The following is a 21,664-nucleotide window of genomic DNA, read 5'->3' as shown; positions in this document are numbered from 1 at the left end:
TTTTTTTTTTTTTTTCCCCTTTTTCTTTTTGGAGACAGGGTCTCCCAAGTTGCCCAGGTTGGCCTCAAACTTGCAATCCTCCTGCCTCAGCCTCCAGAGTAGTTGGCATTACAGGCAGGCACCCGCATGCAGCTGGCCTGCTGACTTCTTCTTAGTGACAGAGGAAAGAAAGTGGGGCCAAAAAAACGTTTAGGCAACTTCCTTAACTCTTGCTCACTGAAGACATTTACATCTGTGTAGCTCCTTTGTTAGTCCCAAGGTTGTGTATCTCTAAGTCAAGCTTTTAAGACAAAAAGTTTCTATTTCTAAGTTCTTGGGCTGAAAAAATTTTGAAATTCTATGAATATAAAAATGAAGTGTGCAGATTAATATGTATCCCATAACTTCAAGAATATGTATTCTCACATCCTTCTGAATAGCCCCTTTTTGCTTCTGAAAGTGAGCCACTTCCTGTCCCTAGACCCACTTCCTGACAGGCTGGGGCTGCTTAACAAACACACAAAGCAGACAAACCAGTCCTGTTTGTACTCATTACGATCAGAGAAAATCACGACCTTAGAACCAGAAGGAGCTTTCAGAGCACTCACATTAAAAAGGGCCAGTTCCTCTACTTCAAAACCTGCCGGGCCCTGCCGGCTGTCAGCAGGCTGAGCACTGCTGCAGGAGGGCAGATGGCAGCTGCTTCCCGGTGCGGCACGGCAACCCAGGTGGGCATTGGGGACCTGCTTATGGTGTGTGAAAATACCGCTCCTGAACCCACGACCTGTTAAGTTTCAAGGTTCGTTTCTGTTAACTTCCAAGATCCCTTTTCTGTACCTCTCTGTAAGCAGGGACCAACCAACTCCGTCCATACTGGGAATGATACGGGTTGGATGTGCACATTTAACAGGGGAACTAAACTGAAATTCTTAGAGGGGAAAGGAAGCATCAAAGGAGGCTACCTTCTGCAAAAGAAATGATTCTTTAAAGAAATACAAATAGTCTACATCCTTCTCTCCCCACCCCAAGGAAGGCAAACTAACATCTCTTTCAAGGTCGCTTTCTCTTTATCTAACAAACCTGTGAAGTTGTAGGTCCATAACATGTGATTCTGGTAGGTGTGTCCTGTACTTCAGCACTGATTTAGTTCCCTGAAATGTCTAGTAAATTACAGGATTCCATAAAGGACAAAAAGGACAAGGAATGCCAGGAGGGCCAATTCATGCTGCCACGAGTTTTAATTCTAGACTCACCAATCAGGGAAACCCAAAGCTTGCCGACTAGACCCACTAACCCCCTGGAAAGCACTATTTTCTTTGTAAATGTAGAGGCCTGTGAAGAGTTTTCCCTTTCCATTCTCATGACATTAGGGGGGAGCCTGGGGGAGCTGTCAAACCGACATCAGTTCCTTTGCTGACCTGCTGTTTTAGGGAGGGGCATATAAAATAAGCCATACTTAAATCTAGTGACATGTCAGAGATCAGTCTCTGTCCCCAGTCAGGACCACACATGCAGGAGTATTCGTAGGCATTAAAGAACACCTCTCCTTAAGAAGCTCGTGCAGGCGCTATCTGAACTTGCCCATGAAGTCTTTTCTTTTGGCACTGATCAAATATAGAGTAAGACCATAGTATCTTTGTTTTTAAAAAATCCAAACTAAATAAGCAAGATCACAGAACTTGCTTGAATAAGCCAAAACCCAAGAAAAACTTACACTTTTAAGTCACCCTTGTTTCTGAAGTCAAATAAAGTTAAACACCAACTCTCTGACTTGCACTTCAAGGCAACAGCGCTGTATGTTGTACCCACGATGGGATCATGATCATGTGTGTAACTGCCTGACTTGAGAACAAGGGCACACGGCGTGCAGCTCACAACTCTCAGCGCCTGCCCCAGCCCCAACCCTGCTCCTGGTCTGATGAATGCCTCCCCCACCTGCCCCGCTGGACGGCGTCCACCCTGCCGGAACACAGATGGTACGTGGCATCTTGAAAGGACGGCATAAGGTCCCAGCCAGTAGATGTCTTGCATTTTATGTTCAATCCCAATGTTCAAGTCTGAGACAGTTGCTATAAAGACAAAGTCCTGTTCCCAGCTGGGTCAAAGCATCTCCCTCTCTCACCCTCTAAAAATCTTGGAAATCAGAATAACAGTGGAACAGCTGGGAACCAGCGGTTCCTCCTGCTTCCACGTCAACTGGAGTTCTGAGGAGACCTCCTTTAACACCCGCACGTGGGGTAAGATGGCCCTGGGGAGGACTCCAGCTACTCCGCGATCCAGCACAGGGGTGTCCCACACACACAGCGCCTCTTCAGCCCCTCGTGGCAGGGACTCCCTCTTGCTGGGCTCCTGCCACCCGAAGAAGACTGGCACTTCTCCTGAGGAGCAAAAGCGAAGTCTCCCACCCCCTCTGTCCCTGTAATAGGTTTTAAAAAGCAAGCTCTCCATGTGGGAGCCCTGGAACACTCCCCAAGGCAGAGGGAACCCCATGACACAGTAAGCCTCCGGCAGGCTTCCTCCTGGCCGCACACCGACTCTCCAGTGTTGCTCTTTACTCTTTCTACAGTTTAAAAAAGAGAAACAACGTTTTGGTTTGTTTGCATATTTTAAGACCATCAACATCATTTCACCAGTGAAAACGTCATCACGCAGCACCAGAGGGCTTTAAAATGTACCTGAAAACCACCAGGTGTGGTCACACACACCTGTCATCACAGCAACTCAGGAGGCTGAGGCAAGAGGATGAGAGTCCAAGGCCAGCCTGGGCAAATTAGTGAGACCCTATCTCAAAGTAAACATTAGAAAGGGCTGAGGATGTAGCTCAACTGTCAAGAGTCCCTGGGTTCAATCCCCAGCTGGCAAGGGGGAATGTATATAAAACCATAATCCCACTATCATATCCAACAATCCAAAACCAGCTCCCTAATTTTTAAAACTCAGTCAACTCACTTTCCCCCATTGTACCACTATATCTTTTTAAATTTATTTTCTATTTTGAGACAAGATCTCACTCACTAAGTCGCTGAGGCTGGCCTTGAGCTTTCCATCCTCCTGCCACAGCCTCCTAAGATGCTGTGAAGACAGGTGAGCGCCTCCATCATTTTTACAGTTGACCTGTTCAAGTCCCACACTGCACGTTTTGACCTTGCTTTCAGATGATTACCACACTGCCCTGTCCAGCCAGGTTCTCCCCACCCTACCGCCTAGTCTAAGGCCCACTTAAGAGTGTCACCCAAATGGCAATGTGCTATGTAGGCCACCACCTCAGCACCAGATGTGACACCCTTCATTAGGCAACTAAGGCCACGCAGCACCCTAATGAGAACACCATACCAACACCATAATAAAGTCCTCGGAGGCAGATTCCATCATAATATCTACTCTCTAAGCTCTCACCAGCGATCCGTGGTTCAGGGTTCTCTAAGAACATGGGGTGAGGATGGATCGTCTTCCAAAACACATCGTACAGGAACTCACAGATGCGGCAATAGGCAAAATACTACCAGAACAATCAGTCCTCCTGAAAGCGCGCACCCAAGAAACGATGGAAGAATTTAAGGGGGCCCAGCAGATGGCAACAGGCTCTCACCAAATCTACCCGAAACAGGGGTTTGGAGAAAGGTCATCCTGGCTCGTGGGTCAACACAAAGGTGATCTACCAAAACCAAAATGATCACATCTGCCCACTCACAGGTCACTTTGCCCAACTGAGTTAGTAAAAGAATAAAAACAACTCCGCCTCTTGGCAAGGCCCGGATGAGAACCGCAGTAGGTGCTTCCTCTCCGGGGCATTACTGATATTTGCCTCTCCTGTGACAAGGTGAGCTTCCAAAAGCAGCCTGGGGAGGGGCCGAGGACACAAAGGCTGTTGTACTTAGACCTGGGTCTACCTCCCTGGGCCTCTGGCCACTGAGAGAGTGGGGCAATGTGCATCTGAGACTGGCGTGCGTTTCGGATGGACACTGGCCGGGCCATCATTCGATGTGACTGAGGGGAAGGGGATGTAATCCTTCAAAAGGCTCTTTTAGTTCACCAACATGTCCCCAGGAAGTAAACCCTGGCCCAGCAGTGCTCTGTATGTGGGAGGGGTGTGGACGGCGTTTATGGTGGGAGAGAAGGACCGACAGTGAGGTAAAGTCCACTGACTGTACCATTTCATGAGGCCGAGTTGGAGGGGAAAGAATGACCATCATGAGATGGTAAAGCCTTTAATCAGATTAGAACTCAGCAGCTGCAAGCAGAACACAGGCCCTTCCGATCAGGGCCAGGCGCCAGGCCAGGTGCTCTGGAGGCAGCCCCTCAGCCCTCATGGGTGGGCTCACAGGCCCTGGTGGACAGGCACGGAGAGAGGCAGCTAGAGAAGCCTGCCCCAGACTACCCACCAGGAGGCAGTGCATACACCCAGTGGTCCACCCCAATTTACCTGCCAATAGAGCAAGAATCTGAAGTTCCTTCTAGATGCAGACAATGATGCCTTTTAAAATTTGTTTAATTGCTTCTCGCTTTGTAGCCAGGAAAGCCAAGACCCCCCCCCCCCAAAAAAAAAACAAGCACTGAACGCAAAGATAAGTTCTGTGAAGCACAGCACGGTGGGGTGGGCACAGCGCGGCTGGATCGGATGGGGTGGTCTAAACTTGGGAATGAATGATGAAACTGTCCATAGTCAGAAATTCACTAGCATAAGACTAGCGTAAGTCGAAAGTTAATTTTAAATGACGATATAAAAGCAATTCATTTATACAGCATTCTCTTTCCAACTCAAATATCAGGTACAAATTGCTTTCTTTTAGCTTATGCCAGAAGTCTGTCATTAGATGCTAGGGGAGCAGGTGTGACACAAGATACTGCCACCTTCTCTATAGAACAAAGAACAGCCACCATTACCAGCCTTGTTTAAAATATGACCTCAGCACCAGCCAACCTTGGTCCTAGGTGACAGTTTTCACAACAGACATCCATGCTCGGGCTGTGATGCACTGTACTGGCTAACTGGTTCTTTGTTCTTTGAGAACAGTTTGTTTAAAACTGCAACCAATGAGGTGGCCCTGTTTCCAAATATTAGCCTCGACATACAATACACACAAGTTTATAACAAGGTCTTCACAATATCTGCCTTTATCCTAGAAGCAGGGTTGCTAAAAAAAAATATATATATATATATATATATATATATTTTTTTTTTTTGTAAAGGATCAGAGAGTAAATGTTTTAGGCTTTGAGGTCCTTATTTGGTGACTACTGCATAATGTCATTGTTTCTAAAAGAACCCTGCAAAAATGCAGCAACCATCTTTAGCTGGTAGACCTCACAAAAACTGGCCACAGTTAGGGCCTGCCTGCAGATAATCAATCGTTGTGCTCCATCCTTAAATGAAAACAATTATTTACATGATCTGATACGACAGCTATTGACACAGCAATGGTAAGCTGATCTGTCTAGTGAAGATGGAAAACAAAATTAGGATGCGGAAAGCGACTTCAAACAACAAAAAGACAAGCAGAATCTGATACGCCTGTGCTGACCAGTGTAGTCTGACCCGCCGGTGACATGGGTTCCTTTCGCTCATTGGTAACCGTTGGGTCAAGGTCAGAAATTTTTAATTTTAATTGCCTTTAAGGTTTGTTTTCTTAAATATATTAAAGGGATAACTGTGTCAGTGAAGTGTTTATTTCACAAGAAACAGCATCATTATTTATCTTAGTGAATAATGGAAAATGGAACTGCCCTCTGCTACCAGAAAAATACCCTTGACCCTCTGCCCCTGCATCCCCCAGACCCCCAAGGACCTGCAGCCTGCCCTGGCTCCACCTGCCTGGTACATCCCTCTCCTGGTGCAATGCACTATGGTTCCCTGCTTGCACCCTCGCCTCCCCCACTAGACTGAGAACTCCTTAAAGGCAAAGCCATCTGATTTTCACTGTCTAGCACCAGGCACTCAATGGCCTATGTCAGGGCTCCAACACAGGAGGAAGGAGCCCAAAGAATTCTGACACCTGGGACATAGCAAGAGGAAGAACAGTCAGAGGATCCCCCTCTCACTCCACGTCTGTGGCTGTTTCTTTGGGAAGCATGGACAAACTTCACCTGGCTCACTGGCACTCCCAACTTTTAACCAATGGGTTGCATTGAAGTGTGTAAAATATAGCCAGGGAGAAAGCACCCAGGACACACGAAGCTCCCGGGACATAAAGTGTTTAGGTTTCATAGACAAAGGTGAGTTTCACGTCGATACGCTCTCTTCACTTAAACACTGTCTTTACTCTCATTTTAAAGACTACAAAACAGAAGCTCAGCTGGGCGTGGTGGCGCACGTCTGTAATCCCAGAGGCTTGGGAGGCTGAGGCAGGAGGATTTTGAGAGTTCAAAGTCAGTCTCAGCCACTTAGCAACTCAGTGAGAACCTGTCTCTAATAAAATATAAAAAATAGCCTGGATGCAGCTTAGTGGCGGCTAAGCATCCCTGGGTTCGATCCCCAATACCAAAACAAATAATCAAAAGAAACAGAGATTCAAGAATACTGAATGACCTGTCCAAGTGCGGGTTAAGTAGTAAATTATGAAATTATTCTTTTGTGGTTCTTTACATTTTTATTTTATTTGAAAAAGTAATGTCTATTAACTACATAGTAAGCATTTAGAAAGTTTCTAAGTCACACTATTGCATAATGGTTTTGTTTGGTTTCTTAAGAAAAAAACAGAAGTTTGGAATCCATCTTTATCCCTTATGTTGACAGATATGGATGATAAATATGTTGGGAGGGAAGTAATGCAACCTTCTGGTCTCTTCATTAAATATTACATATTTTATTAGTGGTAGCAAATACATTTAGTGCTTAAATTAAAAACTAGAGTAGCTGAGGTGTTATAATGCAAATAGGCTGAGGAGTTTATTACTGAAACAAAATAAAATATAAAGGCTAATTCAAGGTGTGTTCCTGCTTTTTAAAGTTGACTGTGGTTTTATTTCTTCAGAGTGAAAACATCCAGGTACTAAAAGAGAACAGGCATGTGAATCACCTAATGAATCTCCTAACTATCCAACATACATCAAGTTTAAGTCTAAGTAAAAAAAAAACTACGAAAAAGGGCTATGATTCACTAAGTGATTCTGTGTTCTTTTCCCAAATTAAAAAAAAAAAAAAAAAAAAACCAACTTAATATTTGTTAAGTTGTTGATGGACCTTTTAATCATTTACCTAAACGTGGTGCTGAGAATTGAACCCAGTGCCTCACACATGCTAGGCAAGCACTCTACCCCTGAGCTACAACTTCAGCCCCTTAACAAATAATTTTGTTCTTACAAAATTATTCAAAAATTTTGTTAGAAATCCCAATGCTATCATCTAGGGCAGTAACAAAAGAGCCCACTGTGAGAGGAACAGGAGAGAAACAGGAATGAGGAGTGGGGTGGTGGGCACTGTCTAGGTTCTCTTTCTTTTTGGCACCATGGAGGTGAAGCTGAAATTTGAAGAAGGCAAGAACTTCTTTCACCCACCACAGACACGACCTAACAGCATGTGCAAAAACAGACTCTGACCCTCCTCACAGCTGGCCCTCCTCCATGGTTCCTTATCTCAGTGATGGGCCCATCATTCATTCAGTTATGCAAGCCAGAAACCAGGAGGCAGTGGACACACCCTGCACCCTCAACCCACACCAAGTGCTCTGAGTTTTACCTCCCAAAGAGCCCCCCTGGACATCCACTTCTCTCCAGTTCCACGACCCCAGACCCAATCATTACCTGCCACCTCTTGCAGACTCTTACATTATAGTCTCTAGTCAATTTTTCAAAAGGCCAATCTGTTCATGTCACCTCCCTCTACAAGGTCAAAACCCTGAGTTTAAGATTACAAAAAAAAAAAAAAAGAAAGAAAAAAGCTTGAACTCGGCTTGTAAGACATGGCCTGACCTCTCATTTCCTCTCTGGCCACTGGAGGCTTTGCCTAGAACCCAACTGGAGTGTCCTCTACTTGGCGAGCTCCAAGTGGTGGAGTCCCACCCCGAACCCACCCCACCCTCTTCAAACCCCTTCGGTCCTCACCTAGCTCAGCAAGCCCCCCACCTCCAGGGCCGCCTTTCTGACCCGTCTCACATCCCCCAACCGCACACACCTCAGGCACAACAGCCAGACCCGAAGCTCTGCATTTACTATGACTACTCTGTCCCCAAACCAGAAGGTAAACCCATGATGACAGGGCCACTTCTGTGTCTGCCACCTGGGAGCCTCAGTGCCCCTCTGCTGAAGGAGTGGATGAAATCTAAACATTCATCATGCCTTACGGTGTGAGGACGGCGAACCAGCAACCCCAGCCAGCACTTCTCACCGCCACCTGCCAAAATCTTAGCTACCTCCTTCACCATCTGCCCCTGGGGAAGGAGGAGGGGTCTTCAGAGAAGGGTGGCAGGGGGCGGAGAGTAGAATCATTATCCAGGAAATCCTGTCCCTGTTGAAATACTTAGTGGAAAGCACTCTTCTCAAAGAGCCGGGTTATCTCTCCAACTCTCCTCAAGCTCTGCCACAGGCAGACTTTGAACCCAGGTTCAGAGTTCTCTGAAGGAGGGTAAACTTCCCTTTATGTTAAACTCCTCTAACACCCTTCAGCCCCTCACAGTTCAGACACCTCCTGGTGCCCAAGGCAGTTCACCTCCAAGCCTTCCCATCAGATGAGAAAAGCCAGCCAGGTGATTTGCATTTCTCTAGAGATGGTGAGCTAGAGATGGTGAGCATTTTTTCATGTACTTGTTGATTGATTGTATATCCTCCTCTGGGAGTGAGGAAGAGGAAGGAGGAGGAACTCTGAGGGCCACCTGGCCTGGAAGGTGGCACAAGGACTGCCTCCTGAATCATTCCCTGCGCGTCAATCCCCACCCCCACCCCCACCCCCGTCCTCCGAGGGGGCCAGAGCCCCAGAGCACCCTCCTTGGAAGTCCACCAGTCCCAGGGAATACTGCCCCAAAGCAGCCGAGGAAAGCAAGACCAGACAGGCCACAGCTGTCCCTCCCCGAGTGCCAGCCCTCCTCCCCTGAAATGGGCTTCTCCAGGGCTCGCCTTGTCCCCACCAGAGGCCTGTCCTGTCACACTCCACCAAGGCTCCTTTCCCCTGAGAAAGCTGAGAGCTCCCCACTTTCCGCTTTAGTGTGCGCCTGTGTCTTGGTTCCGGTTCCAGACAGTGGCCCCGCAGGACGGAATCCTCATCACCTCCTGTAGGGCACCCTGCTGGCCAAACACAGAAACACTCAACCTCTTCAGTAAGAGGTGCTTCCAGAAGCAGTATTAAGGTACAGTAAATGAGTATTATTTCACTTATATTGTTTTATGTACAAAGTCATCCTCTCAGTGCAGGTAAATCAGTCACCAGGTGGGTGGAAGCCCCAAACCCCAACTATTCAGATGTGTACATGAAGTGTAATTGACTCTTAATCCTATTATTAAACATTCAATCCCATGAAAGCTACCTAAGTGAAATTCTTAACTTGGGACTGAATAATTAGAATCGTTAGCCCTTTGTTTAAAAGATGAAGCTCACTGAAGAACGTACCTTCACCATTGATCGAATCCAAAAAAACCACCAACAAAAGAGCCCCCAAAACTTAAAAACTATCAAACTAGATTCTCCATAACTACCTTAGAGCTGGCTACTGTGCCCTTCTCAATGACAGACAGGGTGGTCCTAACATAATGTGTAGATGGTAACACTCTCTCCTGCCCAAGGAGGAACAGGCAGGGATTTCCACAGCAGACAAGTCTGGCTCACCTAAAAGGAGACCTCTCATTAAGATTCAAAAATGGTAACTGAATATATTACATAAAACACAAAACACAGCCTTTCAAAAAGTTCCTCTGGTACTGAGGCTCGCTTGCGCACGCGTGTGCACGCACACACAAACACACACACGGTGATGGCTACTCGCCTTCCTTTGCAGTTTTACAACCATCTTCACTGTGTCAGAAACAATTTTTAAATTCTTAGGCATCACCAAGACTTTAAATCAAAATGAAGTTCAAACATACCTGCTGCAAGACATAAAGAGGGCTGGGAATTCTGACATACCTGCAAAGCAGGAGAGCCCTGAAGAGGCCATTCATGTGGAGGGAAATGAAACAGGCACAGAAGGACACATACTGAAAGGCACCCCCACCAAGGTCCCCAGAGAAGCTGAGTTCACAGAGGCAACCTAGAATGGTAGGTGCCAGAGGCTGGGGGCTGAGGAAATGGGGCGCGAGTGCTTAATGGGTACTTCGGGTCACTGTGGGGTGATGATGTTCAGGTGACGGCTGCTTAACAATAGGAACGGTAATGCCAATGAGTTGCACACTTAAAAATGGTTACAACGACAAATTAAGTGTTATATACATTTCACCACAATTAAAAGAAGTTAAAAAAAAAAACAGAAAAAGACTAAAAGAAATTACAAATTATGAAAAGAAAAAGAAAATTAGCGACCAGAAACACTGACTTTTTTTCTGGGCACTATCTTAGCACTCTGCATTTTTTTAGTGAAATCAAGAAAACCACACCAGAAGCTCATTTCTTGACCCCCCCGTGCCCCCAAATCCCCAAGCTTGCTACACTCTGCAGTCCTGGTTAAGGAGCTACAATAGGGCCAGAGGTAGACCACAGGCACTGTAGAGCTTGGCTGTTATGGGTCACTTTAAGTTTGAAATGAAAGGAAGAGTTTTGTATAGGAAAAAAAAAAAATCTGCCTCATGAACCAGTCATCTTAATGATATGACTCACACCAAAAGTCTATGGTGTCTGAATCTATTAGTAATTTTTTTTAACCTAATAATAAAATAAGTCTTCTAATCAAGAATTCCTTTCAGGGAACATAAAACTTAACAGTAGGAAAGGCACAAAAGTATTGATTAAAGAACCACATTATTTGAAAAACTAGAAATAAATTTTCATATATCATTAATTATAAATGTTAATGACTCGATGTTTTCTCCATGACTCAAATTTCAAAAAAAAGGTAAAACCCTCTTCCTAGTGCCAAGTCACCCAGCTCACCAGTGTTAAAATGGTGGAATATACACAAGTTTTTGTTTGTTTCCAGTACTGAGGATTGACCAATGGTAAAGGGGCACTTTACCACTAAGCTACATCTCCAGCCTTTTTTATTTTTTATTTGAGACAAAGATCTCACTAAGTTATCCAGACCGGCTTGGAACTCGCGATTCTCCTGCCACAGCCTGGGAACAGTTGGTGTTATAGGTGTGTGTCACCCGCTGAAATATATAAAGCTTTCTAAGCAATGCCACTAAGAACCAGTTCCTACAACCACCCAGGCCTGGTTAGCAATCTCAACACAATCAAATCATACTCGTGGACTGGGGGCAGGAACACAGCACTTGAATCAGCTGACTTCACCAGCAGTACAGGACCAGAGCCCGGGGAGCGTCCTTATCAAGCTCCAGGGCGGCCTCATCTGCAATTCAAGTCCATCGCTAAACCCTTTCAGAGATAGGAATCCTGCTGTAACCAGCAAATTCCCAGGTTTACAGGCCAGCCCCTCCCGGACCCGGTGGGAATCGGACTGTATGGAGGCTGCCTGCTGTAGAGAGGGTGTCTTCTCTCCCAAATGCCCTTCAAATCGCCCCAGGAAGGTGCGGGCTGCAAGTGGTTTCGGACAGTTGAAGGAAATGGGCCAGCAGGTGTAGGTAGTTGGAAACCACCAGAATGCGATTTGCACTTTGTAAGAAACCTCAAAGTTGCACTAGCAGGCACTTTTCAAAAAGACAGAAACAAGGAAAAGGGGGCCTCCGCCTCATTTTTAAGAATGACCACAACTTCGGGAAAGGGGACTCACGGAGAAAGGGCCTAGCGAGAGAAGAGCACAATGGTGTCTTTCTGGCGTCCCCCAAAAGGATCAACAAATGGTCAGGGGACAGGCCGTCAGCGCCCGGTTCTGGTCCCCATCCACTCAAGCAGGTGACTCCCGACGGAGGGGGAGCCTGGCGCACGTGACCCGGCCCAGCACCGGGGCAACTTACTGGTTTCGGCATTTTCGGTTCCTGGTGGGCTCACTCAATCCCCCGGAAACTCGGCTGTGCAGCAGCAGCTGACAAAGTTCTCGCGACCTGGAGTCAGAGACAAGCCCTTAGCGCGCCCGGCAGCCCTCGGCGCGCGGCTTAAAAACCCGCCGGGCGGCGCCGGGTGAGTCACCGCCCCGCGGGGTCGGAGGCGGGGGGCGGGGAGCGGCGACGGGGCGGGGCTGCCGGCGCGGGGTCCGCCGCGGTCCTCCTGGGGCCGCCCGAGCGCACAGCAAGTTTCACTAGTGTGGCCATCGCTGCCCCGGGCCTGCAACCGCAGCCGTCCAGCCTCGGAGAAACACTTTTAAAAAAACAAACTGCCCGGGAGAGGCCCGGGAACCGGGAGGGGCGCGTCCACGTAGCCCGGGCTCCGCTTTCCCTTCGGGAGGAGACAGAGTGGACAGAGGACGGTCGCGCAGCAGCCGCGGTGGCGGGCCGCACAGGTTCAGCTCCACCTGCCCGGAGTGGAGCCTCGCTGGGCGCCCCTCGAGGTCTTCCGCCCGGGCTCCCGTGCTGGCTGTCCTTCTGCCGGACCGTCCCCGCCGCACCTGCCGTCGAGTCCCGGCCACGGTGCCCTCCGCGGAGCGCGCACGCGAGCCCGCCCGCCCCTCGCCCCCGCCGCGCGCCCGGCTCACCCGCGGCGCCTGCAGTGGACGTGCGCTCCTGCTGTCCGTGAGACCGCGAGTGCGCCCGCCGCCCGCGCGCCCGAGAGGCCCTCGCGGGGCGGGGTCCCGGGGCCGCGCCCCTTTCCGCCCCGCCCGCGCGACCTGCGAGGTGCGCCCCGCTCAAGATGGCCGCGGCCCCGCGCCCCTGGTTCTGGCGGACTTTTGCCTCGGCGCTGCCCGGGTGGGGGGTTTGTGTGCAGTAGGTTCTACTCCGGCAGGAGACGTAAGGTGCGACACGGTTCCGCACTGGACAGGGACATCAAGAAATGTACATAAATCCAGCTGGGCGGGCGCCCGGGGTAGTTGCCCGGCCGTTTGGGGTGGGGCTGCCCCGACGTCCTTGGGCCGGGACCCGGGTCTGGGCGGCGGTACCTGGTCGCGGTGTCTCCGTGCACGTGGTCTGTGCCGCCTCCGCCTTCTTGCGAGAAAGACGGGCTTAGGAGACGCTCCACCACCGCTTGGTTGGGTTAAAGGACTAATGTGGTGCCTTATTTGACTCGACTTGCAAAAAGTTACGTGGGAATCTCTGAAATTCCAGAATTTTTTTTTTCTTCTTACTAGCTCTTAGGAGTTTTTAAACACATGAACTCGGTGACCGGTAGAACTTGTGCAGTGAGTTAGAGAGCTCCCTCTAGAGCGTGGGCTCTCGCAGCCTGGTTCTGCAACTAGCATGTTGCTGTCCCAGCATCCCCTGCGAACTTGCAGCCGCAGAAACGACAGGTGCCACCCCGACAAGGGTTTCCAAAACTCTAGGGCCGGGGCCCAGCAATCTGAGTATCAGCAAGGCCCCCAGGTGACGGTGATGTGGACAAAGTTGAGACCGGAACTCCCCCCTGAATTCCTTTCCTATGCTCACCACTAACTCCCTATGGGAGCCTGGTGGGTTACTGAATCCCTTAGCGCTTTTGTTTTTATATCTGTGAAACTGCATTAATTATGACTCCTATTTCATGGGATTGTAATGAAGATTAGAGGTGTTAATGCATTAAAATGCCTAGAACAGTATGGTAAACACTCTGTCCTGATACAAGGAGTAACCAAAGATTTGGGGTAAAGTTCCAAACTCTCTAACTCAGTTTCTCCCTATCTAGGGTAAGAGACTCTAGAAGCCCCTCCTGTATAGATTTAGGATTAAATGAGATTGTGCATGTGGAGTGTTTAGCCCAGCGCTGGGTGAATGGTCATGCCCAACCCACCATGGTGTACTTGGCTGCTGGGGCAACCCTGCCAACTCCTGTGACCTCCCCACTGCAGGCCGAGGCATTTCAGAGGCCTGTCAAGGAAGAAGGACTTTTCTGAGGTTTTGTCCTCTAATCAGAAAAGTCAGTTCCCTCTCAAAGACAAAATTTCTTCTATTAAAAGGTAGATATAGGCTGGAGTTGTAGCTCAGTGGTAGAGCGCTTGCCTAATGCATGTGAGGCACTGGGTTAGATCCTCAGCACCACATAAAAATAAATAAATAAAGTAAAGGTATTATGTCCATCTACAACTAAAAAAAATGAAGATATAATGGCAACTGGGATAGGAAGGAAACTATGGAAGATATTTTAATCAGCTACAATGCCAACACTGTACATATTCCTCCTAAAACACCGTGACTGCAGCACCTTATCACCACTTGGAGTTTTGGTAGCAGTTTGGGACCCCAGCTCTGCTGCTAGGACAAGCTTGTAATGTAATTTTTATCTTACTCAGTTTATGGTATATTGTCTTATTAAGTGAATGTTTGAAATAGCAGTGGCCCTAGACCTTCTGGAACATTTCTGAACTTTATCCTTCAGAGGAATACTGAAAAATGGCCTGTGGCAGTGTGGTAAAGATGACAGGGTTTAGAAGCAAACAGAGCTAAGGCTGAATTCTGGTTCCAGTGCTTCCTGGCTGGTTGCTCTGGGTAAGCCACACAATTGAGCTTCCAACTCTTCATCTGTAAAATGACTATTTCATGGTATTCTCGTGACACAGAGTCATATCATTCAAGCTTTTAACTTACATTCAATTTGTAGGTATTCTCTTCCCCGTACAGTTAAGCTAGCATAAAGCTCTGTTTTGTATATGCATTCCTCATTCCTCATGTGTCTCAATGTGTAAGCATTATATTTTTTAACTTATATTTACTGTAAAGGGGCCCCCACCAAATAAAGCCATTTATACTCTATCTTCTGAGAATTTGGGGGGATTTTTCAGGGGTAACTTATTTTCAAATGCCTTTAGAACCTGAGCCCTCCCTCCCCCAGCATTTGCAGAAGTCTGATTTCCAAGGCAATCTTTGACACTTGCTTAGGACAATGGCTCTGAAGCTTAGGCATGTGTCAGGTCCTCTCTGGAGCCCTCCCTAGGAATTCAGAGAGACCCAGGTTGCCCCTGGAATCTTCTTTAACAAGCTACCCAGGTGATTCTCAGGTGCACCAAATTTTGAGAACCACGGACTTGGAACGTGACAAGACCCTGATGCATTACTTACCTTGCCTCTCTTCCCACCACTTGTGAAGCTGTTCCCTGTGTTTGGAATATATGATATGTTCCCTGTATTTGTTTATATGATAATCAATACCTCAGAAGGAAGCATGGGATCCCTGGAGCAGGAATCGTGCTTACTGGACTGACTCCTCATTTCAGGAGTGCAAGCATACATCTGCCTTATGAGCCTGGCAAAGGAGGGCTCTTGGTACCTTTTTATTTTTATTTTATTTTTCCAGTGCTGAACCAATGGCCTCACACATGCTAGGCAAGTTCTCTGGGCTACATCCCCATGCTTTTCATTTTGAGACAGGGTCTGGCTTGTTCCAGCTGACCTTGAACTTGTGATCCTCCTGAAAGCTGGGATTACAGGAACGTACCACTGCACTGGGCCTTGGTTGGATTCTTAAAGCAAGGTAAGCCAAAGTGAGAGGGCCCACAACCAGAACCCTTGTACAGAACCTTCACATCCCAGACACACAGTGTAGCCTTCCTATCAAGTCACCTCTGAGCCTGTCTCCACACAGGTGCCAGGTTAATCTCAACCAATTAAAGAAAGTCCACAAATAGCATGACAATCTCCAGCCTCACTCGCTTTGAAAGAACAGTCAATAGGCAATCAGGAAACACATGTGGAGTGTCCTTGACAAAACAGGGTTGTGGGTGATTTTTCAACACTTAACCTTGGGTGAAAATTTAAGATATGCAGTATTCTTGTAATTTGAGACACTCTGTGCAGGCTCACCTGCATTGGTTATGCTTTATCAAGGTGAGTGGGGTCCAGGGGTGCCCTTCATTGCCTCCTTTCTACTTTTTTTGTGGTGCTGAAATATTTATTTTAAACATCACATTAAGGCAAGCTTCTCTTTGGCTAAGATGATAGTTTCAGAGAAATCAACATTTCATGGAATCTCCTAAAGTTTCATGAACTCGATATGCAAATTTCTGATATCATGGAACTTTCTTTTCTGACTTCCAGAAGAGTGACTGGTCGGGTGAGAGGGGGCTTTCACAACAGTCCCCCCCTAGGTGCCACTCAGCTGTGTGAGTGGGCATTGGGTCTAGACATAATTGTTAAGGAATTTTACTAGATGGTAAACTAGGGAGAGTCCCTTGTTTCTATTTTAATGGAGTAGCTTACATAGTTTGGGTATGCTAAGAATTCTGAATGGCCACTAGCAGTTCTATTTTAATTGTTTTCTTATTTAATAATTTATATAAACATCCTTAATAATTTTCATGTAAAAGAGTATTAACGACCACACAACTTGTTTAACTCCCAAACAGCATGACTTCCTATATTATAGTTTTTTCTTATCCTTTATCATCCACCCCCTTTTTTTTTCCAAGCATTTTTTTTCCCCAGTCTAAAAGTATGTGGTACAAAGTGCATTGCAAGAAATGGCTAAGCTCAACTGTTCGGATACCTTTGTTTTACAAGGTGGCCGACCCAGAGCATTAAATTGTTCTTATTCCTGCTCCCAGACTTCTCTTGTCTAGTTCCCATTCCCTCTGTCCTGCTGAGTGCAGGCGCCAGATCCCTCTGCCTCATCTTACCCTCTGAGCAGCCTTCCACACATCCGAGCACTCCCTGGCACGCTCTGTTCTTGGGGATCCTGTGTCCTCTCTTCTCTCCTCCAGTTCCCCTCCCCAACCTCTCCCTGGTTCAGCCTGCCCAGGCCTGGGCCCTTATCTGTGTACACTCCCTTCCTGGGTCATCTCATCTGTTCCCAAGGCTTCCGCCACATCTTCAGCCCTGACCTTGGCTTTTCTGATGTTCTTGATTGTTTGAAATCAGCCTTCCTCTTCTCAGCAAATAGCCCTGCTGTGAGCCCTGCTGCTTAGATCTAGAAGTCGGCCTCCATCCCTGTCTCTCCAGCACCCCACTTCACCTTCCCACGCCATCCATCCTATCCAGCAGCCCTCACAGCCCCCTTTCCAGAACACAGCAGGTTGGATCCTTCCCAGACTCCTGGGATTTGGAATAAAGTTTAGACTTCTCCTTGGCCCTGTGTGCAACTGCTTCCCCAGCCACACCTCCTGCCACTCATGCTGTCACAGTCCCCAAACTCTGCTGGCTCCACTTCCCCACCGATGCCTGATTATTTATTCTGTGAATATCGGTCCTGTTCCCACCTCAGGGGTCTCATGCTTGATCTCTCTTCAGCCTGGAAGTTGCCATCTCTGCCGGCCTGGCCTTAGTTTATCTTCTACATCTTGGCCCAAGGCACCCTCCTCTAAGAGCACATCCCAACATGGCCTTCTGAAGTGCCACCTCCCTGGGCACTCCCATTCCCTCCCCCCATTTGCCAACTGCAGAGCAGTGGCCACACCACGGTTGTCATGTGTGGTCGCCTTCTCCCTGACCAGGACTGCAGCTCCCTGTCTGTCCTGTTCCCTGCTGGGTCCTCAGCAGCTCAAGCAGTGCCTGGCAGGTAATAGATGTTCATTTCTTGAGCAGGGAATGACCGAGCACTACTAGTTAGTGTCAAAGGTGGGTGCTCTGGCTAGTTTTCTTGCCTGTACACCTACATGGCCAATCATGACACAATACCCAGGACTTTTTATTTAGCTACTTCTGCTGCCCAAAACACCATCAGAAAGGACATATGTATGTATTTAGAATCTTTTCAGGTTTCCCTGAAAGTTTACCCTCATGCCACTTCTAAGAGTTTGATCAGCTGCCTCCCCAGGACACAGCAGGCTGGGAGGGAGGGTGCGAGGTACAGACCGATACACTGACAGCAGCCAGAGGCCTTCAGCAATGAGGCAGAAAAGGAAGCAGAGCAGAGGGAGCCCAGAGTAAGCGACTGTGGTCACGTCTGCAGCTGTGCATTCCTCAGGGTCCCTGCCCAGGTGTAGCCTGGGGCAGTGGTTGATGCTCACAGGGATGGTTTCCTCAGGGAAAGGACTTTATATCTGCTCTCTACTGTCAGAAAACATGTTATTTTGTGATTTTTTAAAAAAAATTATGAAATGTCTAAAATCTTCAGGAGATAATTCATTGGACAGTTATATACCCACCATCTATAGATTGAACAAATGGTACTATTTTATCCCATTATCTTATAGATAAGCTACAGGCTGCCTAGTCCTCAGAATGGTCACCATCCTGAAGATGCTATATCTATTATGCAAGAGTTAAGGTTTTATATGAAAAGAAATCCACTTGTGTGAAACAAACTACTTCCCAAATAAGGTTTTATATGAAAAGAAATCTACTTGTGTGAAACAAACTACTTCCCAAATAAATAAGTACCCAAGTAGTTAGGTACTTAGTTGCAGACATAAACAATAAACACTTAAAAATCATGAGCTTTTCCCTGCCTGCAAAGTTAAGGCCAACATCTGGTGTCTCAGTACTGAGGACAGAGTCATGCATGTGATCGGGCTCACTGAAAATTTATGGAACTGAGCTGAACACAGAGCCCTGTGAGTATTCTGCAGTGCAGACAACACCTCACTAGCACACAGATCTCTAGATCCCAGAGATCTGACATGTAAACTTGGAAAATTGGCACTTCATGCTTTTTTTCTAATTTTTTAAATTGTAAATAAAATCCTTTTGATAACAGGGCAAACAAATTTCTGTAGCCTGTGATGAATGTCCGTGACCCACTGGATCATACTGAATATCAAAAGGACTCAACTCCAGAATAAATCCGTCTTTATAACATCTTGGGCAATGCTGCAGCCCAGGCTGAAACATGGAACACATCTTTCATTTAACAAATATTTATTGAGCTGCTACCCTCCCTAGGCAATGGGCCACGTGGAGGAGCCCCTGAAGTTTACACTTCATTAAAATTTGGCCTTTGGCTGTTTTGCATTTAGCAGACCTTCCTGAGTTTCCATGATATCAGCATGTCACTTGGCTGATATGTAATTCCAAGCCAGCTCCTGGGTCTGGATCCTTAGGTGAACCCAAGAGTTTGATTCAGGAATTCATGGATGGTGGGTGGTGGAGCCCAAAGGCGGCTGTCCTATCCGAGTCTGGCCCCAGTTCCACCATTGACTGTGAGTGTTGGCAGTCACTTCAGACCCTGGCCAGCCAACAGACACGGATGCTCCAAGCAGCAGGACGAGGGAAGGCCCTGGGGGCTTGGCGAGGCACGATGGCCTGGAGGGCTGTGGCCTAGCTGGAATGTCGGCCCTGTCCTGCTACAGGTCTCATTTTCAAGAAAAGTCTGAAAGCTTGCTTTTTATTTGAGAGCTCCAAATTCTTAAGCATTGGCAATGGGTTAATATTTCTTCAAAACCCTCTGCAAGCCATACAAAATGTGTCCCTGGGCCAGGTGTGTGTCCACCTCCGCCTTATGCCCTGCAGACTTGCTTTAGTGTCTGTTCTGAGTTGGGTCCAACAAGGTGATTTGTGAACAGGCTCCATGGCGCTGTCGCCCCCCTGTTACTGTTTAGCACTCACAGGAGACACTGTTGGCAGGGATGGCTCCCCATGTGCCTGGGGGTGGGGGTGGGAAACACACAGGCTGGCAGCAGCCCATCCACAGACTCTCCATTCTCTGTAGACACAAAGGCAGGTCTGTGGCTGCACTTTCTATTTTGGGAATTGTCACTGTTGGTAATTCAAGGTCTTAAACTTCAGGGATGTTAGAGGATGGGGTTTCCCCCTCATTTGTGGTGAACAAAACTCTAAATGACTGGCCATGGCTCTTCCTCCCAGCAGATCCTGTCTGTGTGTGCTGTGTGCCCAAACCCCTTGCCCTGCCTTTTCTTCCTCAGTAAACAACAGAGTGGTTTTCAGTTTTCTGCACGTTTCCCTTGCCAGCAGAGCTGGGTTCTGCTTCTAGACGGGCAGAAAGCACTTATTAGGCCTCTTCAAACTGCAACAAGTGCTTCTAGTATCTGCCCGTCTTATAACTGGTGATCTCCTCTGGCCATGCCCCATCCCGTGTGCCTCATCACCAGGCTGAGAAGCGGCTCAAAGATGACTTCCAAGGACACCCGTGGATGTTGGGTGCGATCTCCACCACTCTAAGGAAAGCTAACCAACCCTTTCTGGATCTACCTGCAGCAGAGACTGTGGATGTAAGTCCTTAGGCACACATTGCCTGAGACTGGCTTTCATTCTGAAATTACTTTTAAAGAAAGACAATCCAAAAGCTACTTTGTATCTCAGAGTGGAGTCCTCTAGGTAGTCAGCCTCGGAGAGGGTGGGGTTGAAGCCCACAGGAATGTGGACAAACCAGGTCTGTGTGTCCCCCGAAGCTCAGAACTCTGGTGGTGTTGATTCTTTCTGGCTTTTCTGCATTCTCTTCCCTTATCCCAAGGCCTGGCCATCCTCTGGTGGAACTGAGAAGGAGGCCTCTCTTCCATGTGGCGATGCACTATTTCATTTCCTCTAGTGCAGTGTGTTGGGCTCCTCCTGCCCCTCGGTGAAGGAGGACCCACCTGGGCACCTGAGGACTTACCACCCCTCCCAGCCTTGCTCATCACGGCCTGCCCCGAATCCCACTCCATGGGAGGCCCCAGGGACGGGTGCTGCCTCTGATGAGGGGGCACATTCCTGTGATTCTCCCTTCAGTTTTAAGCTACACCTGCCCACAGTTGGTGGCCACATTCTCCAATGGTGGCTTTATCAGCAATAACAGTTTGGAGTTTTATCTTAGTTGTCCCAGAACTGGAACAGAGAAGAAAAACATTATTAGAACCTTCAAACTGTGAGGAATGCCTGGAGTCTCCACCTGACCCTCCCCATAAGGTGAAAGGAATGACCATCCATTATCTGTGCCAGTACCCTGCGTCTCCACTGGCCTCCAGAACAAACGGAAACTAACTTCTTAAAGATTGCAAGTTGCTCTCCTCCAGTGAGGCTTTTTATCTAGGTGTTTTGATGCCTGCAATCTCCAATAATCTAGTTTCTTATCTATCCAGAGTTGCTTCCCACCACCCCTTGTTCTTGTCTCCCCATCTGCATCTCCATGCTCTCTGGCTTCTCTCGTTAATCAGGAGCACTCCTCTTCAGCAATCCTATCTTTCCCCTCTTAAAATACTGCTCAGGAACCCAGGTCCCCCTAAATAATGAATTGGACTCCATTCTCCAAATATTGTACAACTCTCAAAACATTTGAGGCTAGGTTTACTTGGTCTAAATATTTCTGTTTAGTTCCCTCAGAATTTTTTTTCATTGGGAAGTGTTCTAATTTAAGGCAGGAACTTAGTTATGGCTCCTTGAAGACATTTATCCTTATCCCCTGGGTTCTATCTCAGTGCCTGACACAGAGAAGGGCTCAATCAACATTTTGATTCCATCACTGTGGTGGAATGAACTGGGCTTTGTCAGCTGGAACTCCCCATGATACTAAGATTTCTCAGCAAATAGTAGCAATTGAGATGTAGCTGTGGCTGATTCAACTGAACAATTATCCCCAGAGACCTTTTCTAGAAAATTCTACCTATTCAAATTGAATCCAGCTATTTATGTTGTAATTATTTCTTTTTATTCTCGATTTCATTTTCTCTGTTATCTTAATATGCTTAATGTGTATATTTTATTTACATGTATTTTCTGA

General features: G+C 47.5%; 1 protein-coding gene across 1 annotated transcript in view; it reads right to left on the bottom strand.

Annotated features, from left to right (window-relative positions):
- The window catches only part of Ezr (ezrin), a 46,261-nt gene extending 33,556 nt beyond the window's left edge, over nucleotides 1-12,705 (bottom strand). Inside the window, exons 1-2 of the mRNA XM_026393810.2 lie at nucleotides 12,648-12,705; nucleotides 11,974-12,060 (exon numbers count right to left, since the gene is read on the bottom strand). Of these exons, the coding sequence (XP_026249595.1) occupies nucleotides 11,974-11,985 (12 nt within the window). The 5' untranslated portion in view covers nucleotides 11,986-12,060; nucleotides 12,648-12,705. The remainder of the gene's footprint in view (nucleotides 1-11,973; nucleotides 12,061-12,647) is intronic.
- Between the last annotated feature and the right edge of the window lie 8,959 nt (nucleotides 12,706-21,664).

Source organism: Urocitellus parryii, chromosome 8, assembly GCF_045843805.1.
Source record: "Urocitellus parryii isolate mUroPar1 chromosome 8, mUroPar1.hap1, whole genome shotgun sequence".
Lineage (NCBI taxonomy): Eukaryota > Metazoa > Chordata > Mammalia > Rodentia > Sciuridae > Urocitellus > Urocitellus parryii.
The sequence above is the reverse complement of the archived record's forward strand: the minus strand, read 5'-3'. Positions and strand labels throughout refer to the sequence as shown.